Source organism: Poecilia reticulata, linkage group LG5 (assembly GCF_000633615.1).
Source record: "Poecilia reticulata strain Guanapo linkage group LG5, Guppy_female_1.0+MT, whole genome shotgun sequence".
NCBI classification, from domain to species: domain Eukaryota; kingdom Metazoa; phylum Chordata; class Actinopteri; order Cyprinodontiformes; family Poeciliidae; genus Poecilia; species Poecilia reticulata.
In genome coordinates, this window is record NC_024335.1 from 23,035,269 (window position 1) to 23,057,572 (window position 22,304).

The 22,304-nt window shown below is 38.5% G+C and overlaps 1 protein-coding gene across 8 annotated transcripts in view; it reads right to left on the reverse strand.

The window, feature by feature from the left end:
• erc2 (ELKS/RAB6-interacting/CAST family member 2) overlaps positions 1-22,304 on the reverse strand; it is a 49,646-nt gene that overhangs the window by 14,367 nt on the left and 12,975 nt on the right. For 5 of the 8 annotated variants that reach the window (XM_008409674.2, XM_008409673.2, XM_008409672.2 and 2 more), the window contains exons 3-13: positions 21,172-21,195; positions 18,101-18,535; positions 17,765-17,839; positions 13,637-13,792; positions 11,474-11,641; positions 9,162-9,329; positions 6,170-6,307; positions 4,693-4,833; positions 4,336-4,476; positions 2,869-2,904; positions 49-254 (exon numbers count right to left, since the gene is read on the reverse strand). In XM_008409674.2, coding sequence (XP_008407896.1) covers positions 49-254; positions 2,869-2,904; positions 4,336-4,476; positions 4,693-4,833; positions 6,170-6,307; positions 9,162-9,329; positions 11,474-11,641; positions 13,637-13,792; positions 17,765-17,839; positions 18,101-18,535; positions 21,172-21,195 — 1,688 coding nt within the window. The remainder of the gene's footprint in view (positions 1-48; positions 255-2,868; positions 2,905-4,335; positions 4,477-4,692; positions 4,834-6,169; positions 6,308-9,161; positions 9,330-11,473; positions 11,642-13,636; positions 13,793-17,764; positions 17,840-18,100; positions 18,536-21,171; positions 21,196-22,304) is intronic. The other 3 variants (XM_008409675.2, XM_008409676.2, XM_008409677.2) reach the window with 3 other exon arrangements.

A 22,304-nucleotide genomic window follows, 5' to 3' on the forward strand; every position in this document is an offset into this window, starting at 1 on the left:
TTTTTACTAAATCCTGAATAACTGGTAGAAGAGATTTGTTTCACTCACCTTTCCAGCTCAGCAATCTTCTTGTCCTTGTCATTCTTCTCGGTCTCCACCTCTCTCAGGATGTCCAGAAGCCTCTCCACTTCCGACTGAGACTTGCTTGCCTCGTCTTTATAATAGCCCACTTCCTTTTCCAGAAGCTTTACTCGGTCCACGTACTCCGGGTTTCCTCGGGGGCCCGAGTGCTGCTGCTCCACCTCGTGAGCTTTCTGCATCCGTGTACCAAGGAAAGATGCACAGAGTCAGTTCACATTGACGAGCCAAAAGAGGCATGGAGAGCAGCTCACAATGATTTTACTGTGCTCTAAAGTCTTGTGGTAGATCTGTCTCTGTCTCTCTGTCTCTGTGAATGCAATATAGTGAAGAGTTGAGTAAACATTGTGAACCAGGCCATCATTACTGGTGCTGGCTCATTAGCTTTAGCAGAGCTATTATTTAGCTCAATTTAAATGTCCCTCTGAGTCTCACAGTCATCTGTCACTTGGTTAGTATGCAGAGTGCATTACAGTGTGCATGTTTGTCCTACGTGTACAGAAAAAAAAAAAAAACCTGACAAAATCTATTAAATATTCAGAAAAGAACAAGATGATCACAAATAACCAAAGCCAAGACTCAATTTTGGTCACGTTCGACAAATCTCATCACCACTATGATTGAATTTTCAATTAAATTTACTGCAAAGGTACACATCACCCTTGGGGAAGCAAACAGATTCACGTATGGTGCAAAGTTTTACAGAGCCATCCGCCAAAACACAGCAGCGATCTCCACCCACGGCTCGAACAAACGCTACCAGCACCACACTGAGAGAAACGAGAAGCGCTGCAACAATAACGACATGCAACGAATCATGCAAACCCAACAGAGCTGAAACAGTGTTTGCATCTGTAAACTGACTTGTGTGCAGAAAAAGAAATTGGAGCAATTTATCGTTAATATTTTTAGCATGTGGGGATAAAAAAAAAACTTAATTATGTCATTGCTCATCAGTCAGAATCTTTAAGTGAATTGAGATTATGCAAAAGTATTTATTGTTAATGTTTAACCCCATTTTGTCTCATTATAATGACAAAGTTTATTTCATTTTTGTGTGATTTTATGTAATAAACCAACACAAAGCAGTGGAGATTTATGCGTCTCCTGGAGGGTCTCACGTCTCGGTTGTTTGAGGCGTCTTAAGTTGTTCCTCCAGGATTGGTCTGTATTTACATCCACCCATCTTCTACTTTCCTCAGCTTCCTAGTCCCTCGTAAAGATAAACCCCACAGCATGATCCTGCCACTACCATGCTGCTACTATTGGGATGTTGTAGTTTTCCAGAAAGTTAAAGTCTTATGTGGGACCTATCAACCAGAAGTTTTAAAAATCCATCCAAAACACCTTTACAAAGTTTAACATTAGTAAAGAGCTGATGTGCAGAAGCCGACGGAAAATCTGAACATAGCAAGAGTGCATGAAAGCTGAGGTGATAGGTGTGTTTACACAAGCATTGTAAATGTTAAAACTGCATCGTAAACTTTGCCATCTTCATGCACGCTGTAAAGGATCTGATTTGTCTTTGGATGCTCAGATTAATTGTGATCAATTTTTCAAAAACGTTCACAACCAGGGAAATTACAGCCTCAGGTCTCACATTTGTTGTTGCTGAACTTATTTTCTAGGCACAGCATCATTAAAGATCAACTAAAAATGTGCTAAAACATATTTAAAATGTTTGCTGTGTCTCCTATGCAGCTGGTGGCAAGTCGCAAACTTATTAAGAATTACTTTTGAACAAGATCATTTTTGCCACTCTTACATAAACACACCTGAGCCGTAAATCTCTGCAGCGCCTCCAGAGCTGATGCCATCGTAGTACAGTTAGCTTAACACTGAGATTAACTTACATGGGCTCTATTTAATGTAGGTGAACTCTGAAGGCAGTAGTTTGCACTATGGGTTTTCACATAATGATGGCGTTACTTGTACATAAAAACTAAAATGTATCAATTTGCCTCCACTTTGCAATTATTTTCTACTTCATGATGGTTGACCACATAAAGTCACAACAAAATATTTTCTTGTTGTGACTGCAATGTGACAAAAAATTTCCAAGTTCAATGGTGTGGATAATTTCCTGATGCAGCGTGTGACACTTAAAGCTGCAGGAAGGCAGACAGTCGGAGAAAGAATTCATAAATCATAGCTTTTATAAATCCCTCTTAAAAACTTTAGTATACTGAACCTATTTCTTTCATTATTTTGCATACATATAACAAAAATGATTAAATGTGTTTTTTTCCCTCTGACTTAAAATTGCATATTTTAATGGTTGTCTGGATAATTTAAGCATCCGTTTTGACTTGAAAACTTTATAAGTGCAAATATAATTTTGCTGAAGGCTAACGTTGCTGGACCAATGAAATCTTAAAATATTAGCGTTACCTAAAAGAATACCTGAGTTTTAATAAAAACTAAAGGAATAAATCCTTAGAAATGTTATTGAGTAATGTGGGAATTGTGTTAATTTCAGCTGACAATAAATACAACAGAACAAAAAAATAATAATAACTTTGACTGTGTAACACTATATTCGCACACGCACACGCACACGCACACACACACAGACATTAATCACTGTAAGAGGACATTGCACAGGACTCTCTGTTCAGTCTGAAGCTTGTAATACCCGCACAGTGCAATGGGCAACATGCATGTCGATGGGGGAAAGCAGTGTCTGTGCTGGGACTCGCCATGATCACCATATCTAGCATATTTCAAAGAGCTTCTCAGTGTCCTCATGCTTTCAATGTGCGCCTCGCAGGCCTCAAGAGAGGGACTTACAGGATTGTTCATGTGACTGAATAGCTGCTCAGCTTGCTACATTGCCAACAGAGGGGGGTCGAGGAAGGGACATTAGAAAGGAGGGGTGGGAGGGTTCAGGGAGAGTTAGGTGTTAGGGCTTAGTTTGAGCCAGATGAGATAACAGTAGGATCAGACATAATACACGTTTGATGGCAGAGTAACACAGTTTCAGCACTGAACGTGTCGTTTAAGGTTAACAGCAGTAAAACACCGATGACGACAGACGGACAGACGCTGGGACGGTCTGTGGGTCATGGAGACAAAGAAGATGGAGGGACTCCTTGTTCTGCGTAGCACTGTGACAAAGTACAGCAGCTCGCAGCAGAGGAGAGAAAGTGATGGCAGCCAGGATCCTACAGAGCTGTGATTTATGTAACGCTGGATCAAGACTCTTGTTCAGACAAGCTTTCAGTGACCTCTTCCTACTCCCAAAACAGAATTAGCAAATCAAACGACAGAGTTTTATAATGTTCAACAGTTTGTGAAACAACAAAATCAAAGTACATTTTCCTGGTTTATTTCAATTTTGTTCATTTCTCCAAAAATTGAAAAAAAACTTTTTTCACACTTTCTCTAATTCCATTCATTTTACAATAAATTCAGGTCAGCTGCAAAAAAAAAAAGAAAAAAAGAGCATCATCACCAGCCCATGAGGCACAGTAGGGATGGCGTGTTCATCATAATGTCAATGTTAGTTTTCCTATAAAATGTGAACGAGACTTCTTGATACTGTCTTTTAACAATGGTTTTCTTCCTGCCTAGTATGTGGTTTTAGGTGAGGATACTGAACAGTTTTTTATTAAGTGTTCAAACAAATCAGCACCAACAAATCAGCTTAATTTCCCTTAACTTTGGGAGATCAGCGATCAGTCAATACCGACATGTGAAACTGATCCTCTCCACCAATCCTATCTACATTTAGATTTTATTTGTAAAAATCATGTGTCGTTACTTAGCTTCATTATTATACACTACTTTGTGGTGATCTATCACACAAAGTAGAATAAAACACATTGAAGTTTGTGACAAAATTAAGGAGCACATTCTTTTAAATGTTCATTTTATTTAGCTAACTGTATATATCTATTTGATCATGTTTAATCCTTCCATCTTCTGGCGCTAGAGGACTTCACTGACCAGTTTGAAAGGAACGACATGTGGCAAATATTCAGAGAGCAGGAATCGAGGACTCCAGCATCTGCACACGGTGCGTCCTCGCTACCAACTGAGCCACCAAACACGCCAATCCTTTCTTTACAAGTCTTCAAAATAGGATGTGCCAGAGGATGGTGGAGCTTCAATTCTGGTGGCTTTTTCCTCCAAAAATGAATTAATTTGAACAGGTACATGAACAAGTACTTACTGGTTTCATTAATTAGATCAAAATGATCACCTGTAAAACATGTTGATGAGTGAACTTTCACCAAGACAAGGACAAACACCTACCTTTTGCAACTGCGTCTCCAACTTACTACACTCCTCTTTTTTCTGCTCGATGGCGATTTCCAGGGACTTGAGTTTGGAGTCCTTCTTGAGGCCAGAGGATGCCAGGGATGATGCATGCTCTTTGAGATCGATGAGACTAGACTGCAGGTAGACAATGAACACAATCAACACGTTTAAATCCAGCAGCCTTGCCTTGTCAGCAGGTGTGAAAAGGCCACAGAATCAGAGGAGACAGCTGGTGAGAGAGGCACTTAGTGGATGCACTACAGAGGAGAGCTGGATGTTCTACAGAGAAACACAGAGAGAGAGGCATGTGGATTCACCCCGACGCCCTCGCACAGACGATCTCACACCTACCTCCTTCTCTGTTAACTCTATCTGCAGGTTGTTGACCTTCTCCTTCAGCTCTTTGTTCTCCTTCTTATAGGAGTCCACTTCTTCCAGACGTTCTCTGTCTTCTCTCTCTCTTTGGTCCTTTAATCGCTCAATAATTCTCTCCTAACAAAATGAAACAAAAACGTAAATGCCCACTAGTTAATGTGATTCTAAAATAATCAGTGAATGCAGCTTTTCAACCACTAAAGTTTGCAGTCGATGTTGAAACGATATAAAAAAATATGTCAAAATTATGTTTTGAAATTGCTTTGAAAAGATAACAAGATAATTACATCTATATTTTAAATTAAATGACTGAAACACAATCTGTCGTATCTTGATGATAAATATGTAATCGCAAAATGATTGTGTCTTTAAAAGCAATCTAACATCCTTGAAATGTTCCTAGCTTTTTTTTATTTTTTATTTTGGAACGACAAAGAAAATGTGTTCAATGAAAGCCTGAAGCTTCACCATCAAAGTTCTTTTGTGCAAGGAAAATTTGGAATAATTATCCAACATGGTTGGAAGAGTTCACAAATTTAAGACACTTGATTCATCAGTGATTCACTATGCAACTCTGATTTTACTTTTTATAGGTATATGTTTGAGTGAAATGAACTTTGTTCTTTTATTCTATGAACTACTGACGACAAGTCTCTGAAAGTCCAAGCAAACATGTTGCATTTATTTGCAGAAAATGAGAAATGGTCAAAATAATGGAAAAAATGCAGTACTTTCAGACCCCAAACAATGCAAAGAAAACAAGGGTAACACTTTATTTGAAGGGGTGTGCATAAGACTGACATAACACTTGTCGTGAACATAAAGACGTCTTTATGAATGTTTATGACAGTTGTCATGAAGTGTTATTCAGTAAATAATGACACTTTTAATGCAAAGTTGCTCTAAAAGTTAGCATTACAAATGCCAACCTTGCATGATTTTGTAAATTATGATAATTTAATGCAAAGTTGGCATTTTTAATGGACTTTCAAAGCAACGTTTAGAGCAACTTTGCATTAAAAGAGTCATTATTTACCAAATGACACTTCATGACAGCTGTCATAAACATTCATAAAGACTTCTTTATGTTCATGACAAGTGTTATGTCATGTTTATGACAGTGTTGTGTCAGTCATATGCACACCCCTTCAAATAAAGTGTTACCACAACAAGTTAATATTCATTCAGAAATAACAATAACATTTTAGGAAGAGTTCAGAAATCGAGGTTTTCAATAGGGTTCAGTGCACTGGGCTCTTCATTTTTCCCAGAGCTGTAGCTCCTGAATGTAACCTCAAACCAGAAGGTTTTATTCATGAGTTTCATGTTTCCCAATATTTGCGTTTCTTGCCATAATTTCTGTGTTTACATTGTGTGATCATACTGATGTGCAAGACTGTAACACAAAGAGAAGTAAAAACCATAACCAACAAATCAGATCTCGACGTTGCACCTTCTCTGAGAGCGCCTCCTCCAGGGTGGCCAGGGCAGTGTCTGTGTTACTGGAGTCGGTCTGCAGAGACTTGATCCTGTCCTTGAGGTTTCCCAGCTGCTTGTCTTTGTCTCTCAGCTGCTCCTGCAGGTTCTCAATCTGTTTCATTCAAACAGAACAAAGCATAATAGCACAGTTGCACAAAGCATTATTTAAGGTTGAAGTAGCCAGAAAAACAATTTAAAAAGCCTGGACTTTTATAATACAGCTTTTTTGGCTTATATAAGCATGCTGTAACCATGTAAGCATTGGATTTATGCTTCTTATAATGCTTTTTATAACCCTAAAGGTTTGTGAAATTATGTCAAATTCAACTGGGAATAAAACTGTTGTGGTCAGTGGGTTTTAATTTTGGCCTTTACTTGCATATCTACTGGGCTGATTAGTTTATTTCCAGGTTATAAAAACTTTTTAGTTCCTTTTTTCTTCCCTTCAGTTTCCATTTTTTATTTGAACCAAATGTCCAAATGAATCATTGCTGCTGGTGTGGTCTTAGTCCTAAATCACGACTGTTACTGCAACTTCCAGTATGCTGATTGATCCCTTCCTGGTTACATTACTAAATATGCTAACATCCTTTTACATTTTTAGTCAAGGTCATTGTTTGTGTTTCAGCTTTCTCCTTATATTTGAGAATATGTTTGACACTGCTGATATTAATCTTATGTTTGATGTTTTTGGATTCCACATTCAACATTTATTGGGCCTCCATTCTTATACTGCCTCTTGATATGCAAAGAAAATATATTTTCCAGTAAATGATGTTGGAAAGAGAGAGTCTGTGAATGTGATACTTGCAACGTCTTTCCAAAAAGCAGGGACCGAATTATTTTTTTTTTTCTCTTGTGCAAACAAAGTTATGCTTATTTATGTTACGTCAGGTTATGTTAAACAATCCTGGCCACATCCAGGATATGAGGAGACAAACCAGTTTGAGTAAACAAAAAGCTTTCATTTTCTTGCTAATATAGGCAAGGCAAGTTTATTCATGTAATGTAGCTCCATTCATAAGTGGGGTTATCCAGAGTGCTTTGCAGGACAACAACAAAACAAAACTAAAAGAAAGCAAAAAATATATATAAATAAATAGTTTTTTTCTTCAAACAGAGCACGGTATGCCAGCACTGAAAAGCATTTTAAAATGCAGGTTTAATAGGCTAATTTAAATCCAAATCTATTTGCCAATATAACAATTCAATCAATAATCAGTGAACCAGCAAACAGTTCATTAGTCAGAGTCTTTGGCCTTTGAAAACAGGAACCCAGCGCTGTGATTTAAAAACTTGTCTAAAATGAGGGATTTTGCTTGTGGCAGACTAAACTCTGGGCGCAGCATTTTGGATGAGCTGCAGCTGTCAGACCAGCCGAGATATTGTTTCTGTAATCTAATAAAGAATTGCAACGTTTTTCTGTCGTGTTTTCACAGGAAACCAACGTTTTTTCAGATATTAGCTAAAACATTTGGGATGTTGTCGTGTCAAATCAAATTTCCTATTTTTTTATTTGATTTATTAAATTTCAGTTTAATTGACATATTTTTTTATTTATTTTTAACCTGAACCTCTAAGATAGGAAACTGTAAACACAGATAACAGGAGGAACTCAAACAGACGGGCACATCGGTTTGCTAAAGGAGCGTGAAACAAATGGTGCATACGAATTTGATTCTTAAAACCCAAACAAAGACAGATTATACTGCGTAAACAACACTGACAACCACAATGCAGCTCTTTGTGATAACACAGCTAGCCCGATAATTTAAATGAAAAATTACAGGGAAAGGTGCAAGATTCTTAAAGATCGTTGGTGATACACAAACAGTGAAAAATATTTTGAAATGAAGTGTTTTGTGAAAGCTGGAGGTAATTCACATAGATCCAGAAAAAGACAAAAAATAAATAAAAACATACAATTGCAAACATACTGCAAATTTCAACAAACAAAAATCAAATGAATTATTGAGCAGAACAAAATCATTTTTATGTCTCCATTAGCAAAAAAAAGTTAACAGGGTGTAATGATGGACTGGAAAGCAACACAAGTTTTTCTTTTTTGTTTGATATTATGTAACAATGATGTATTGTCGGATGTAACAAGGGCATTACACTGGTTCTGTTTGCAATATCATTAAATATGACATTTTTTCAAAATCTGATAAATTTCAGTCAGTTCTCTTTATCTTCATCAGTTAAAACAAATAGTCTTTTTTTTTCTTTTTTCATTTTTTACACTCTGTAGCTGCACTTTTAAACCATCTTCATTATCTAAGGATTTAAAAATACCTTCTTAAAAGTTACAGTGTGATGTTCCTAAAGATTTGATGCCTCCATCTTGTTAGGGTTTTGAGCTGGTTATAAAAAATGTTTTCTGCCTCTTCGTCACACGTTTGTTCTTGTTATGGTAGGAAGCCATAATTAGACTGCCTAGAAGAAACGGGTCTTGATCAGTTTATGGAAAACAGTTCAGCAAAGAAGCAGAAGGAGGAGGAGGCAGATAGTGGGAGAAAAGTTGATCTAAAATCCCGGCTTTGTGAATGTTTAACAAGTTAACATTTTACACACAGCTAGATAATAAAAAAGTCAATTAGTGATCACTTTGTCATAATTAGATAGACACATTTTAAAGGTAAGCAGTTGAAGTAAATGTCTTTTTTTTTTTTTTTCTTTTTCTTTTTTGTGGACCTCTCAGAAAAACTCCCACTCATCTTGGAGAGAGTAAACAGTCTGCTTTGTGTTTTCATTGAGTGACTGCTTTAGTCCAGGAAGCAGTGATCTGATAAAACATCCCACTGCATCGCTGTTTGTTTGAAATTTCAGATGACTCCTAGAGTGATACTACAAGTTACACCCACACGCTCCAGAGATTTCGATAGCAAAATAATACAACAGATTCAGCTATTTTTCCTCAACTTCAACTTTTAAACAGGACGATATCTTTTCTATGCTCCTCTCACCTTTTTCTGCAGGACATTAATCTTCCTTTCTTTAACCTCCAGCATGTCCTTCATGTCCCTGATCTCTCCAGCGAGAGTTCCCTTCTCCTCCGTCAGGTCCTGCAGCTGCTTAGTTTTCTTGTTCAGGAAGGACTCCTTTTCCTCCAGACGCAGACGTAGAGCATCAACCTGAAGAACGGCACACACTCAAATAGCTTAGAAAAAGTCACAGTGATTACTGTATTGTTTTTATCGAATGTGCTTCTCAGTGCCGTTGATATTTTAGAAGAACGTTCCAATTCATCCAGCTTTTAAGTGACACATAGAGAGATTCTAGAAGCGATATTTCACCTTGAAGTCAGTTAATGCAGAAAACAACTCCGGGGTTATTTCTTTAAATCAAATGTTGAGGCTGTGGTGCTAGGAAAGCTGCTCAAGTCAAACATTTGGTCTCAAAAATGATCTCCCAACAACCTCTTTCTAGCAAACTGTGACCCACTGCGTGTTTTTGACACCTTTCTATCAGGACCAGCGATAACGTCTCCGGCAAAGTGAGTTTCTATTTTCTGGAGCAGACCATCCAGGCCAGCCTTCTCTCCCCGCATGTATCATTGAACCTTGGCCACCCTTGGCCACATTGTTGCTTTCTTGGACAAGTGTTGATTGATGTTGACCGCTGCGGACCTGGAAGACACGAACACTGCAGATATGAGCTGCAGTTTGGAGATGCTGCCACCCAATCACTGCTTGGTTCTTGTTCAATTTGCTTAAATCCTTGTGGTTTCCAGTTTTTCCCTCTTCGTGCTTCGACATTGAGGAGAAACTGTTCCTGAAATATGTCCGACCTGCTGACAGATGTCATGATGGAGAGATAACAAGTGCTCCTCCCTTCACCTGTTGCAATGTTTTGCCTGACTGGTGTATAATGAGTATGAATTTAGTTATTTTTGCTCACACACATTTAGTGCAATGACAGGGCAGGCGAAAAAGCAATAATTTTAACCCATAAATAATTTTTCAGCACTAAATTAAATTTTCTTATCAACCCAGTGGTTCTGTTGGCACTTTGTGGAAGCATACTCACTGCACAAAGTGAGTCCAGGTCTTGGTTTTCTGCCCAAGTAAAGAAATGGAGGGACAAATGTGAGAAAGCCATTCGATCCCTAATTCATTTGTTTGTTTTTTTTAGTATTAAACTGAAAAATGCATCAGTTACAGCTATTTGTTTGTGAATTTAGAAACATAATTACACAACATATGACCATATCAAATTTAAGGTACTTAAACAAATGTGAATACCTTTCACTTGTAAGATATATACAAATGTGAGGTAAACAGTTACCTAATTATGGTTGAACCTACCAAATCTTTCTTTTAATAGCCTCTTTAAATTCTTTCATTTGTGATTCGGTTTCAGTCTCAGTTGGTCGCAGCAGATCGACGCTCCGACAGTCGTTAGCTGAGCGTTCATCTGAAGGTTTCTTCCTGTCAAAATGGGGTTGTTCCTTCCCACTGTTGCCACATGCATGCTCAGTTTTGGGGAATAGCTCCAAAGGCTATTCCCCAATAGCCTTTGGAGCTATTGGGGAATAGCTCCAAAGGCCCATTTTGCATGTGGCTCAATGCAAAATGGGCTGAATTTCTTTAAATTATAAACTTTTTACTGATCAAATTTGAATCCATATGCTTGAATATGTATCTGCCTGTAGATAAGGGGTGGGATTAAATAGGTGTTCTCTTCTTCTCACTGCTTTTCAAACAGAAAAGTAGCAGTAATCAATTTATTTTGTTCTTGGTTATGTATGCACATGTTTGTCTTACTGATTTCTTGTTCTCTTGCTTTTAGAAACATGTTTGAAATAAATAAATGAAATCAAGAAAATAATGGATTGATTTGTGTATGTTGGTGTGTATAAATTGCCTGGAGGCAAGATTTACTTGGAGTAGAAAAATAAACAAATTTCAATGTTTTTTGTGAGCTTGTAAAATGCTTGAGTCTATTTAGGGTAAACAGCTTTCTATCTGATGACTCAAGTTACTTGCTTGCAAAAAAAAAGGTTGTTCTAAAGCCTCAGCAGAAAAACACCATTTGTTCAAACTGCTTATTTGACTTTTCCTCATTGACCTGCATCTTTACGACATGTATTAGCAAGACAGCAGTCTTAATGCAGACACCGTTATTTTTTTGTATAACATGTCCTGACACAGTACAAGGTGCAACAACCATCTGCAATGTTTCATGTTTCATTTTAAAAATTTCCCAAGGAGGAAATGGGAATGTTTGTGTTTTGTTTAGCTGGCAAACAAGTGAGGGATTTTTTTTTTTACACTACCTCTGTTTGGAGGATGGCAGCACGTTGCTCTTTGGCAGTGAGAGACTCTTTGAGCACTTCGATATGCTGTTTGCAGTCTGAGTTCTGGTTGTTGAGGGTCTCTAGCTTTGTTTGCAGAGCCAGCAGCTCTGACTCTTTCTTTGACAGCTCCTGCTTCAGTTGGTCAATCTGTTCAACACACAATAAAAAAAAAAAAAACTTTTTAGCTTCCCGACTGAACCAAGACATCAGCAATATGACGTTTTTTTTTTTTTTTTTTTTTTTTTTACCAATGAACACGTGTGTGTATGTCTGAGAAAAAAAACAAAAAAAAAAACTTCTGGGTGAGCAGTGAGCTATACATTGCAGTTGGACTACTATCTTCATCAACACAGTTTTTTCTCATTAAAAATGCATTTTGGGCTGACTCCCCACCATTTGTCATACATTATACATTGTCCCTATTCATGATTGATGGAAAGAGGTTTAAAAATAGAGCAACAAAACTGTGGCTGCTCTGTGACTAGTTCTGTTTTATATGGAGAGCTCTGTGTAAACACAATCTGAAACCTCTAAACCAGCACTGTGGGCAGCACAGAGCTGGTCATTTAACTCCCTTCATCATTTTATACCTGTATAGCTTAGAAAACATCGAAATGGATCCATCTAACAAGTTGTCTTTAGTAGAATTTATTATGCTTTACCTGTTATGTAAATGTGGTTTTAAAACTTGAAAAATAGCAATCACCACCTGGAGGTTGATTGGAGTTATTTTGGTTTGATCAGGGGTCATATTTATTAAAAGTCAGCAATTTTATAAATGGTTAATAACCAACATAGCTAAAAGAATACAGTGAAAAATAAAAATTTTCAGTGAATACTATACAATTGAATAACAGGATTTGGGCATGTTGTCCTTGTGCGTGTATGGGCTCTCTTTGGATACTCCACCCACTTCCTACTGTCCAAAAAACATGACATAAAGCATGAAATAAAAACAAAACAAATTAAAAGATAAAGCAAAGTAAAAAACAAAAGAAAAAAAAAGAAAAAACATGACTGGTGGGTTGAGCGGTCTCTTTAAGTTACCTTAGGGGTGAGTGTGAGCACATTTTTTTGTCCTGTGTGTGTCTGTGTTGCCCTCTGATGAACTGGGTGAACCTCATTTCTCACCCAAAGACTGCTGGAAGATAAGCACTAATGGATGGATTTGAGCGATTTATGGCTAACTTCATAATTGATGAAAAACACCAGAAAAAAAATAAGTTCATGCTCGATGATTTCATTAAATTAGCACAATGTTTTCTGCTCAGAGGTAGGAAGTGCAAGTAGAAAGGAATGCCTCTGTAGTTGTGTGGTAATGAAACGAGGACGTGAATTGGCAGGAAGATAAATTGACTTGGAGCAACCACCGATTCCTGCAATTGCTTCTTATGCTGCATATAAACACTTGCCAGATTTGACAATATAGAGTTGCAGTCGAAAGTGTGCATACCATCTTATAATGTTGTGTCAAAACTTTTGAACAAAAACAAAAAAAGTTCACATCACGATGGTGTCAACATCCTCTTTCACTCCAGGTGTGATTTTCTTTTGGTGAAATGTTGTTTTTTATTTTCTGTGTGAAAAATATTTGGAATCATTGCAAAGCAGGTCTCGGTTTTCTTCATCATATCATAACACATTCTCTCAAAACTTCAACAAAGTGTTAGTTTAAGGCTGTGCACATTTTTGCTATCATTGTAATTTTTCTATTTCTTACATGTTTCCTCCTCAATTAAATCATGCAGAATGAATATGTCCTATCTTTAGAAAAAGTTTAGAAAACATGAAGGATTTCTTTGTAAACGTCATAGAAATCTTGCATTGTAACTGGGACGTGTGCAGTTTTAAAAAGCCCCTGTATTAATATAAACATGTGTTTTGAAGTTAGGTGACAGTCATAATCAGCTGTTTAGGGGGTTTTCACACCTTTTGTTTGTTTCCTGATGAATTTGTTGTGATCAGTTATTGATTTCAATTGTGCAAATAAAAAGAACAAAATGACATGTACAAAAGTTTCCATCATAAAAAGCAAAGAACAATAGATAAGCAAAGTTTGTGAGCAAAAAAGGATCATCATCTCAGCTGAAAAAACACAGAAGAGCGATCCTGTTTCTGAAGCCGCATGCGCATGGCCTCTACCTTAGTCTTCATAAACTTGGAGTGGTTCTTGTAGACCTCCATCTGTTTGATTTCCTCCTCTCGATCCTCTGTGTTTAGTAAGCTGTTCGCCTTCAGCATCTGGATCTCATCCTCCAGATCTCGAATGTTGCGCTCCAGAGAGGCAATTTTGGTATCCTGCAGACAAACACGCAAAAGAGACACACCTCAAAACCGAGAGCAGCATTTCCACTAGCCGAGTGCTGCAAAAACAACCAGAACTACGGACAGGAGTCCACGAATAAATGCAAAGACCGAAAGCGACCGCAACGATTTGGACCGACAGAGAGACAGGAGAGAGGTAAAAAGGGGAGATGCAGAGAGATAAGGAGTGGATGGAAGAAGCTCTCTGGTTTGGCTCAGAACAACTGCAGTATCTGTCGGGGAAATCAAAAGCTTTCTACCCAGCTCTTTGCAGCGGCTCAAAGGATTAATCACCATTGGGAAATATTGAGTGCACATCCAGCACAGACTGATCCTTCAGGAACAGAGAGAGGCGTGCAAAAAATAAAAAGGAAAAAGTAACAAGCTCTACTTCAGCTGTGGAGGCTTGCAGATAAATGCAGAATCAAGTCTCTGGACTGCGACTGAGAGACCAGCTTTAGCTTCACGGCTTTTTAAATAAATAATACTACGTCTTTAAGATTAGCCATGGTTCATCTCCCTCTCCAGCAGAGCATAGAGCAACCTTGCTTCTTCCTGCCTTTCTCTCTCTCTTTTTTTTTTTAAATATCGTCCTTCCTTCCTCTTTGTGAACTTGTGAACTTATAGCCATTAGCAGGGTCAGCCACAGCCTGCTGAACAACATGGGTGATGAGTTGTAATGAGAAATGAATGATTGGGAGTTTAATGTCAATGCATGGAGCGCCGCTCGTGTGCATGCACTTCGCCCAGCTGCTGCATCTCACCTTACAAGAAGAACATCAATGAAGTGACAATTCTGCAACAGACATGAGGCGCCGTACCTTCAGAGAAGAGTGATTTTATCCCACGGACCTGGTCAGTGAATTGTGCTCGTTATTTGTCCCTGCATCTGTACATCCCTCTGTCTCTCCATATCCCTGCATACTGGCCTCTCACTGTCATAAACAACCACACCTGTTTCCATGGCAGCAGCAGGCAGGCTATATACGGTGCACCGTCTCTGGTGGGTGAGGAGGAAGAGAAGGCGGGAGGGACGGAGACGAGGGGGAGGGAGGGAAGGAGGTAGGATTATTCGCGCTTCCATCAGCATCAACAGAGAACGGGAGAGAGGAGAGAAGCAGGGTCTTCCTCCAGAGCAAAAGGAGAAGGAGGAGGGGGCGGGACTTCCCTCGCCCTGTATGATAATCAACAGGGTACAGAGCGCCCTGAAGTCACATGACCAGGCTGTGGGAGGCTGGGCCGGTGCAGCCAAGCGAGAGGGGCTGTGTCAGCTCAGCGATGATGTCATGATTTATTTTGAGGAAGTGATGTCAGGCCTCTGCAGTGAGGCTGGGGGTGTCTACAGCAGCTCAGTAGCTGGATGTTCCTGATATTCTCCACTGTCACAGTGATATTGAATGCCCTTTTTTTATTAGCTACAGTTTATCCTTTTCTCCATCTGTGTTTAGTAGTCTAAGACAGATTAACAAAATAGTATGAACAGAAGCTTAAATATAGGATTTGTTGTGGGTACACTCCAGAAACTCTCATATTTTCCAATACTGAATAATATGTTTAGATTCAAACCTATAATTAGTTTAAAAGCTTTACTACACTGTCTTGAGCTTTTTCGTGTTTTGTTTTGTTACAAACAAAAAGTTCAGTTTCTTTTTAATTAGATTTTACTTGATTGACCGAAACCACGTGGTATATAACTGCAAAGCGAAAGGAAAGTGATCCATAGTTTCAAAATGTTTTGAAAATAATAATCTAAAGGTGTGGCACACCTTTGCATTCAGCTCTCCTGAGTCAGTTTTTCCACATCAGTCTTTTGCTGCGATTGAGTCCACCATTTTTTGAGGGATATATGACTCTTCCAGCTTTGCAGATCTACAGACTGAAGTATTTGCTACTTCTGGTTGTATATGCCAGATTGGATGGATGCACTGGTTAACATGAGTTTTCAAATGTTGGTCACAGGTTGTCATTTTGACTAAAGTCAGGATCTTGTGCTCAGCACATTGTGACTGTGTTGAACGTATTTTTTAGGTCTTTATTTTCTGGATATGTTTCTCTTTTCCACTCTGAAGCTCTTCTGCCAAATATGACTTCTAGATAAGGAGCAGGCAGGTCTCACGACAGCCTGTTGACATGCCAGCTCTCTGCCTCTCACAGCTTTTTTTTTTTGCTTGTCCTGTCCTGTCCTTGGGTAAAGAGACGTGACACTCTGACAGAGTTTGAACTCGAGTGCAGATTCTCCATGTTCAGTTTTTGCTTTGCTTTTGAACAAGATATTTGATTTTCACTTGGATAATCTTATTTTTTCATAGCAACCTAAACCATCTCCTTGTAGCTCTGCTAGCATGGCCATTGCTTTCCTATGCTATTCTACTTGATTCAAAACTCACTTCACTTCACAGGCTGGGCTTTCTCCCATTCACTTGGATTTCAACTGGACCAATAACTTCCCTGAAGGAGAAGTTATTGTTGATGTCGGTTTTCTGCTCCATTTTAATCTGCCTGTAGTTTCAGTAATGGCAGCGGAGGAAGTGAACGAGGACATTCAGTCGACGTTGGTCATGCTTCCAAACACTGAATTATCATTAACAACCACCCGGTTCAGCTTGGCACTTCTCTCTTTAAAGTGGACGATGGCTGCTTACCATGCAGTTAATTTCTGGTAAGCTTCATAGCATCAGACTGCCACATTACATACGTCACGGACAAGTGTTAGGGACTGGGTAAAATTGAAAACTTTAACAGAGTTCACACCTCCAGGAAGCAATCATCGTTTCTCAGTAGCTAAGAGCCCAGACCCTCTGTGCAAAGCAAAGTGTAGATGTTGTTGTTTTTACCAGGTTATAACTCTGCCCTTGTGTCAACTTTTCATGTAGCCTTTGTTATTAAGAAAACCTTTCCCAAAACATAATGCTGACACCACTGTTTCACTGTCTAAAGTGTGTTCAGGGCCATGTGCAGCATGACATTAAACGGAACTAATTTATGCTTTCTTTCAACTATAACCTATGTTCACCAACTATGTTCACCAAACATCTTGTCACTGTTTCGTGAAGGCAAGACCCAGCAAGTGAACAACTAAAATTTGCCCATTTGGAAATTTTTTCCCAAATAGGCTAAATTCCTTGGTCTTCATCATGATATTTGGTCATTAATGTCCTTTACTAACCCTCTACTTTTACAAAACAGCTGTACTTTGCATAAGTAAACTCCATTCATAAAGTGGACGACTTCTGCAGGCAAGAGGTAATCGACTGTTATTAGTAAAAACTTTTGACAATCAATTGTCCTTTTTGCTTTACTTCACAAATTACCCTGTGTTGATCTGTCACGATAAAATACTTTTTCTGACCGTAAGCTTACAAAAAGTGAAATAGTTCACCAGATATCACTAGCTTTGCAAGCTCTTTTAATTTCAGTGATTCACTGAGTCCTTATAGAGCAAAATTACTTCCAAACTGTTCATTCCTGATCTTTAGCTTCAGATACGCATGATCAGAAAGCACGCAAAAGAAACTCTACGCATCCTCCAAAAAAATCTTGATGGAAAATTTTATATAAACCTCCAGAGCTCTTGCAGAATCAAACTCTGCTCTGTGTTTGCAGTCAGCGATGTGAAGAGTTGACTGTAAAAGAATCACATTGGCTGTCACAAACCTTTTCTTGTTTCAGTTTGACGCAAACCTCTTCAACAAACCAAATGTTGACTGTCGTTCAAGTTAGCACAAAAGCTCTGAAAGCTGATACAGCACCGTTCCTTGTGTGAGAACGCGAGAGAGGGATGTTATGCCAGGCCGGTGATTGACTCAGCTGCAGCAAATTGCAGTGACAACAATAGATTCAGCAGAACACACACCAGCAAAAGCCTCTCTGGGAAACACAATGAAAGGCTTGAGAATGGGAGCGTATGAACACACAACGTTTGCTTTCACACAAATGTGGAGCTGCTGTGTGTAGTCAAGTTCTTACTTTCATCTCTATGATGGTCTGCAAGGCCTTGGTTTTGCTTGGATCCTGATGAAGCTGATTTCTTCTGTGCAGTTCCTTTTGGGAAAGAGAAATCATTTCTAACTTTTTCTACACAAGAGCAAAGGATAAATAATAATAATAATAATAATACAATGCAAACCATCTGTTCTGTTCAAGGTCCCACATTTACAAAAGTGCTCCACAGTTTTTGTACATGTTACATAATCAATGTATCACAAGGAGCAGACAGGACTGCACTGAATTTATGATGCTCAGCACTGCCATCTAGTGACAAAAACGCATACTAAATTTAAAATACTGTTTGTTTCACTGTACCTCTCGCAGATGGATGTTTTCCTTCTCCTTCTGGTCCAGAATTACTTCCAGGTGTCCGAGTTGGGCCTCGGCCTCAGCAATGCGCCTGGCTCTCTCCTGCTCTTCCTCTTCGGTCACCCTGCCCGGCCCGGGAGGCAGCCCTTTACTCTGCAGCATCTCCAGCAGCTTCTTAATGGACTCGTCCCTGGCACCGAGTGTTTGTTTCTGCGTCTCTATTCTTAGCTCCATCTCCTCCAGGGTTTTTCTAAGCAGGAAGAGCTCCTTGGCCTGCCTGTCGTGCTCGGCTTGCAGCCGGCGGAAGTTCTCCTCTGTCAGCTCGATGGTGGTGAAATGCTCCGAGCCAGATCGGTTTCCGCTCTCCTGCTGAAGCAGGTGGTTGAGGTCTCGCTGTGTGCGTAGTTCGTCCTGCAGAGCCTGGATGGTCATTTGGAGATGCTGCAGGAGACGTGGACAGACAAGGACGTGTACACACACAAAGACCCAACACGTTTAGGGATAAAACAGAATCCAATTTCATTTATTTCAATCAAAACTAACATCAGTGACAAAATGTGCAGTACTGGGAAGGCCTAACCCATGACACACCAGCACTTACATTGCAGCACCTTTAAAAACTGATTTCAAAGAATTAGCACCGTTTGACACAACAATTAATTATTTCTTTGAATGCCAGGACCAGGGAGAATTCCTTGTTTTACCACTAGACACTAAGGGACAGAAATTGTGTGACTCTAACCTCTAAAAGCAGCTCTCAGTTCTCGGTTCAAAACATTCTGGATATTTACATGTCTGCCTAGTCGGGTTGTGGAAGAACTAAAAACTAAATATAAACTCCCATAAGTTACAACGTCTTGAAAATATCTTAGGAGTTAATTTTAGTGAAAACGTCTCTTCAGGACTAAAGATCACAAAAATACCTAAACACAGACGACAAATTAAAGAAAGGGATGAATATAATAAGAGCAAATGCAGGGCTAAAATTCATCCATTATTTTCAGTCATGATTTTAGTAGTTTGTATTTAAATGACACAAAAAAAACGGTATTGGTGCTTCAGGAACAATCAACCAACTAGTAAAACATGTAGAATAACATTTACATTCAGGGAAAGAGGTTCGTTTTCTTTTGATAAAAACTTTGATCAACAATGATCAGTTAATACAATAATTACAGTGTAAGAACTCTTCTAAAGTGATTAAGATAGTCTTTTAATAAACAGTAAGACCACAATCTACAGAAAAAAATATATTTGTTCAATTTAAATGAGCCAATAACTGGTAAAATGAGCGCATGATATATACTCACTGCTATTTACTAAATACACCTTGCTAGTATTGGAACCCTGCTTGCCTTTAGATGTGACTTATTTCTCTGAGGCAAGTTAAACTTTCTTCAAGCAGTTTGGCTCACATTGACATCATATTGCCAGGCAGTTGTTGCAGTTTTGTCAGCTGCATGTTCATGTTGTGAATCTCATATTCATTACATCCCAGTGGTTCTGTCTTGGACAGAGATCTGGTGATTGCGGAGGTCGTTGAGGTACATTCACCTTACTGTCATTTTCATTTCATGGTGCAATGTCCAGCTAGAAGTAGCCATAAAAAATAGGAACTGGGAATTGCAGCCTCAGTTTCTTGTCTTTGACTGGCCGGAGTGAAAATCCAGAGTGGTTTTGTGCAACACTGAGACTTCTCTATACACAATGTACCACAGTGTCACCACTGCCAACCCTGAAAGATTTACTTTTATAAACCTGTATGTACTTACAGGCAATAAGCGGTTATTTTGTTATTCAATTTAAGTGATCAAATAGCCATTAGGTTAATTAATTGTTAATGGATTAACTAGATTAACCCAGTTCCCCTGAGAGTGAGAGCTGAAGAATATGTTTTATATTGTCTGCCTGAAAAATCAAAACATGTTCTATATTCAGAAGATGTTGTTTTGTTTTTTGTCTATTTGGAAGTAGGGCTGGACAATAAATCAATAACAGTATATATTGTGGTAGACACATGATCCATATCAATAGGTAATATGTCGGATAGAATATTCAATAATTTCTATGAACTCCAATCCAGAACTGCACGGTATTCTGGGGGATGTAGGTAGAGGAAGTGTTTAGTCGCTCAACCTCTCATGGTTGGTGGCATCAACTAATTCACTCGCTATTCGGTTACCTAGCATCTCACTCACTCTTTCGTTACCTAGCAACAACCTGTAGAGTAACTTAAGGTTTTGCCACCATGCCTCATAAGTGCTTAAAAATAAACAACAACAGAGTGGAGTGAAAGGATAAAATGAAGAAAACAAATCGAGGGGAAATTGTGGATAAAAGAGGAAAGGTCACACCACCAGTTTGGTAATGCTTCAGATATTTAGAACAAAAAAACTACTTAATAATTATCAATATCGACTGATGTGAAACGTATATCGTGATACGATTTCCAGCCATGTTGTCCAGCCCTATTTTGAAGGGTGGAAAAATGAATGTGAAATGTTCACCAGTGACTTTGTTAAAACACTTATTTCCTCAGGTGGATTTTGTACTCCACTGAACTAATGTTATAGGATTGTAACTTTGACACTTCATGTTTTTACCATTGTTATGTCATTTTTCACCCATGTGTATATTATTGTCTGTAAGGATATTTGTACCACGTTTCTGACAAAAGGTTTAGTTTTGCTAGAAGTATAACTTTCCTCCAATGACGTAGAAGAAAAACAAAGATCCACCCATGTACTGAAAATGGTCCAGTTAGGCCCTTAGAGAACAGAAACAGCTTTTTCTCCTGAAGTCATTCACCTTCCCAGGCTACAAATGGATTTGAATTCTTACAGTGGAGCAGTAACATGACTTTCTGTTCTCCAGGTCTTTGTGTCGAAGCATCAGGATTCAAGGGGCAAGAAGGACAGCAGAAATGAGGGACTGAGGGGATATCATTCAGTTCTCCAAGGAGGTTAAAGGGTTAGGAGAAAAAGGGATTGTCAGGTATCTGGAAAAAAAAAAATACACGGCACACGAAAGGTGACTCTATGTTGTGCACACGACACGGTGCAAACATAGGGACAAACCTTGGTTCTCCTGGCATCCAGCAGCTGCAGAGCATGAACAGAATGAACAGAAAAACAGATGTGTGGTGAAAACAGAGCGTCAGAGCTTGATGCAACAGAAACGGATGATCAACACAAAGCAGAAAAATCCTAAATGAGAGCTGCTGGTTTATCACTCTTGCAGTCAGTAAAGCAAATTTACAACAAAACTTTTATGATAGAAAACTTTTCATCTTGTTATCAGAACAGAATATTATGCTTTTTTAAACTATTAGCCCAATTGGTTTTGAGACAGCCAGATTAATAGTTTTGATAGAGCTGAACATAGACATTTTTTTCTTTATAACAAGTAAAAAATATCTGCCAGAAAATAGATTTTTCATGTACAAACCAATTTTTACTTAGACTGGATTACCTTTCTGGAAAGACATTTTAAAAATGGGTTGAAGTGGGTTTAGTGTTTTTCCAATAAACTGTTAAAATATATTTACTAATCATAACATTTTTTATGAGAAGCATTAATAGTCAAGTTAAAAGTAAAAGGAACAACTTCGAACTTTATTTTTGCTGTACGATTCTGTAAAATCTAGCAAATACATTAACAAAAAATTACACTAACACAATTCACATTTGCTCTACAGATTTACAGTATGCAAAAAGTTAACATTATTCTTTTAATGACTAACTTAAGAAATACTTGGTCCTATAAGTATACAACTGACAGGAAAATAAGCAGGAGGAAAATAAACACCAGTAAAATTCTGACCTAAAGACACAAGATTATCGTTTGACAAAGTTTCCCAACTGCTTGTTTGACCACCAGGGGACAGTGTTTGCATTTCCAGTAAAAGCTGCTGAATTTTCTGCTGACTGCTGCCATGACAGGTTGTTTCGGTCAGACACCCTTTCTCTGAGTCATTGTCCTTCGGTACAGCAGCAGAAATGATGCAGTACGAAGATGCTAAAGTTTAGTTTTAACAGTGAGCATATTCTGCTCTTACTTTCATCTCAAAGTTAAACCACGAGGATGGAAAGGAAGGATTCCTAGACAAAACCTTAAAGTTGAAAAAATATATAGATATTATGAGTTACAAACATGAATCCAAAATTTACAGATAATGTTTTGCAGGTGCATAAAAATAAAATGCAAGAAT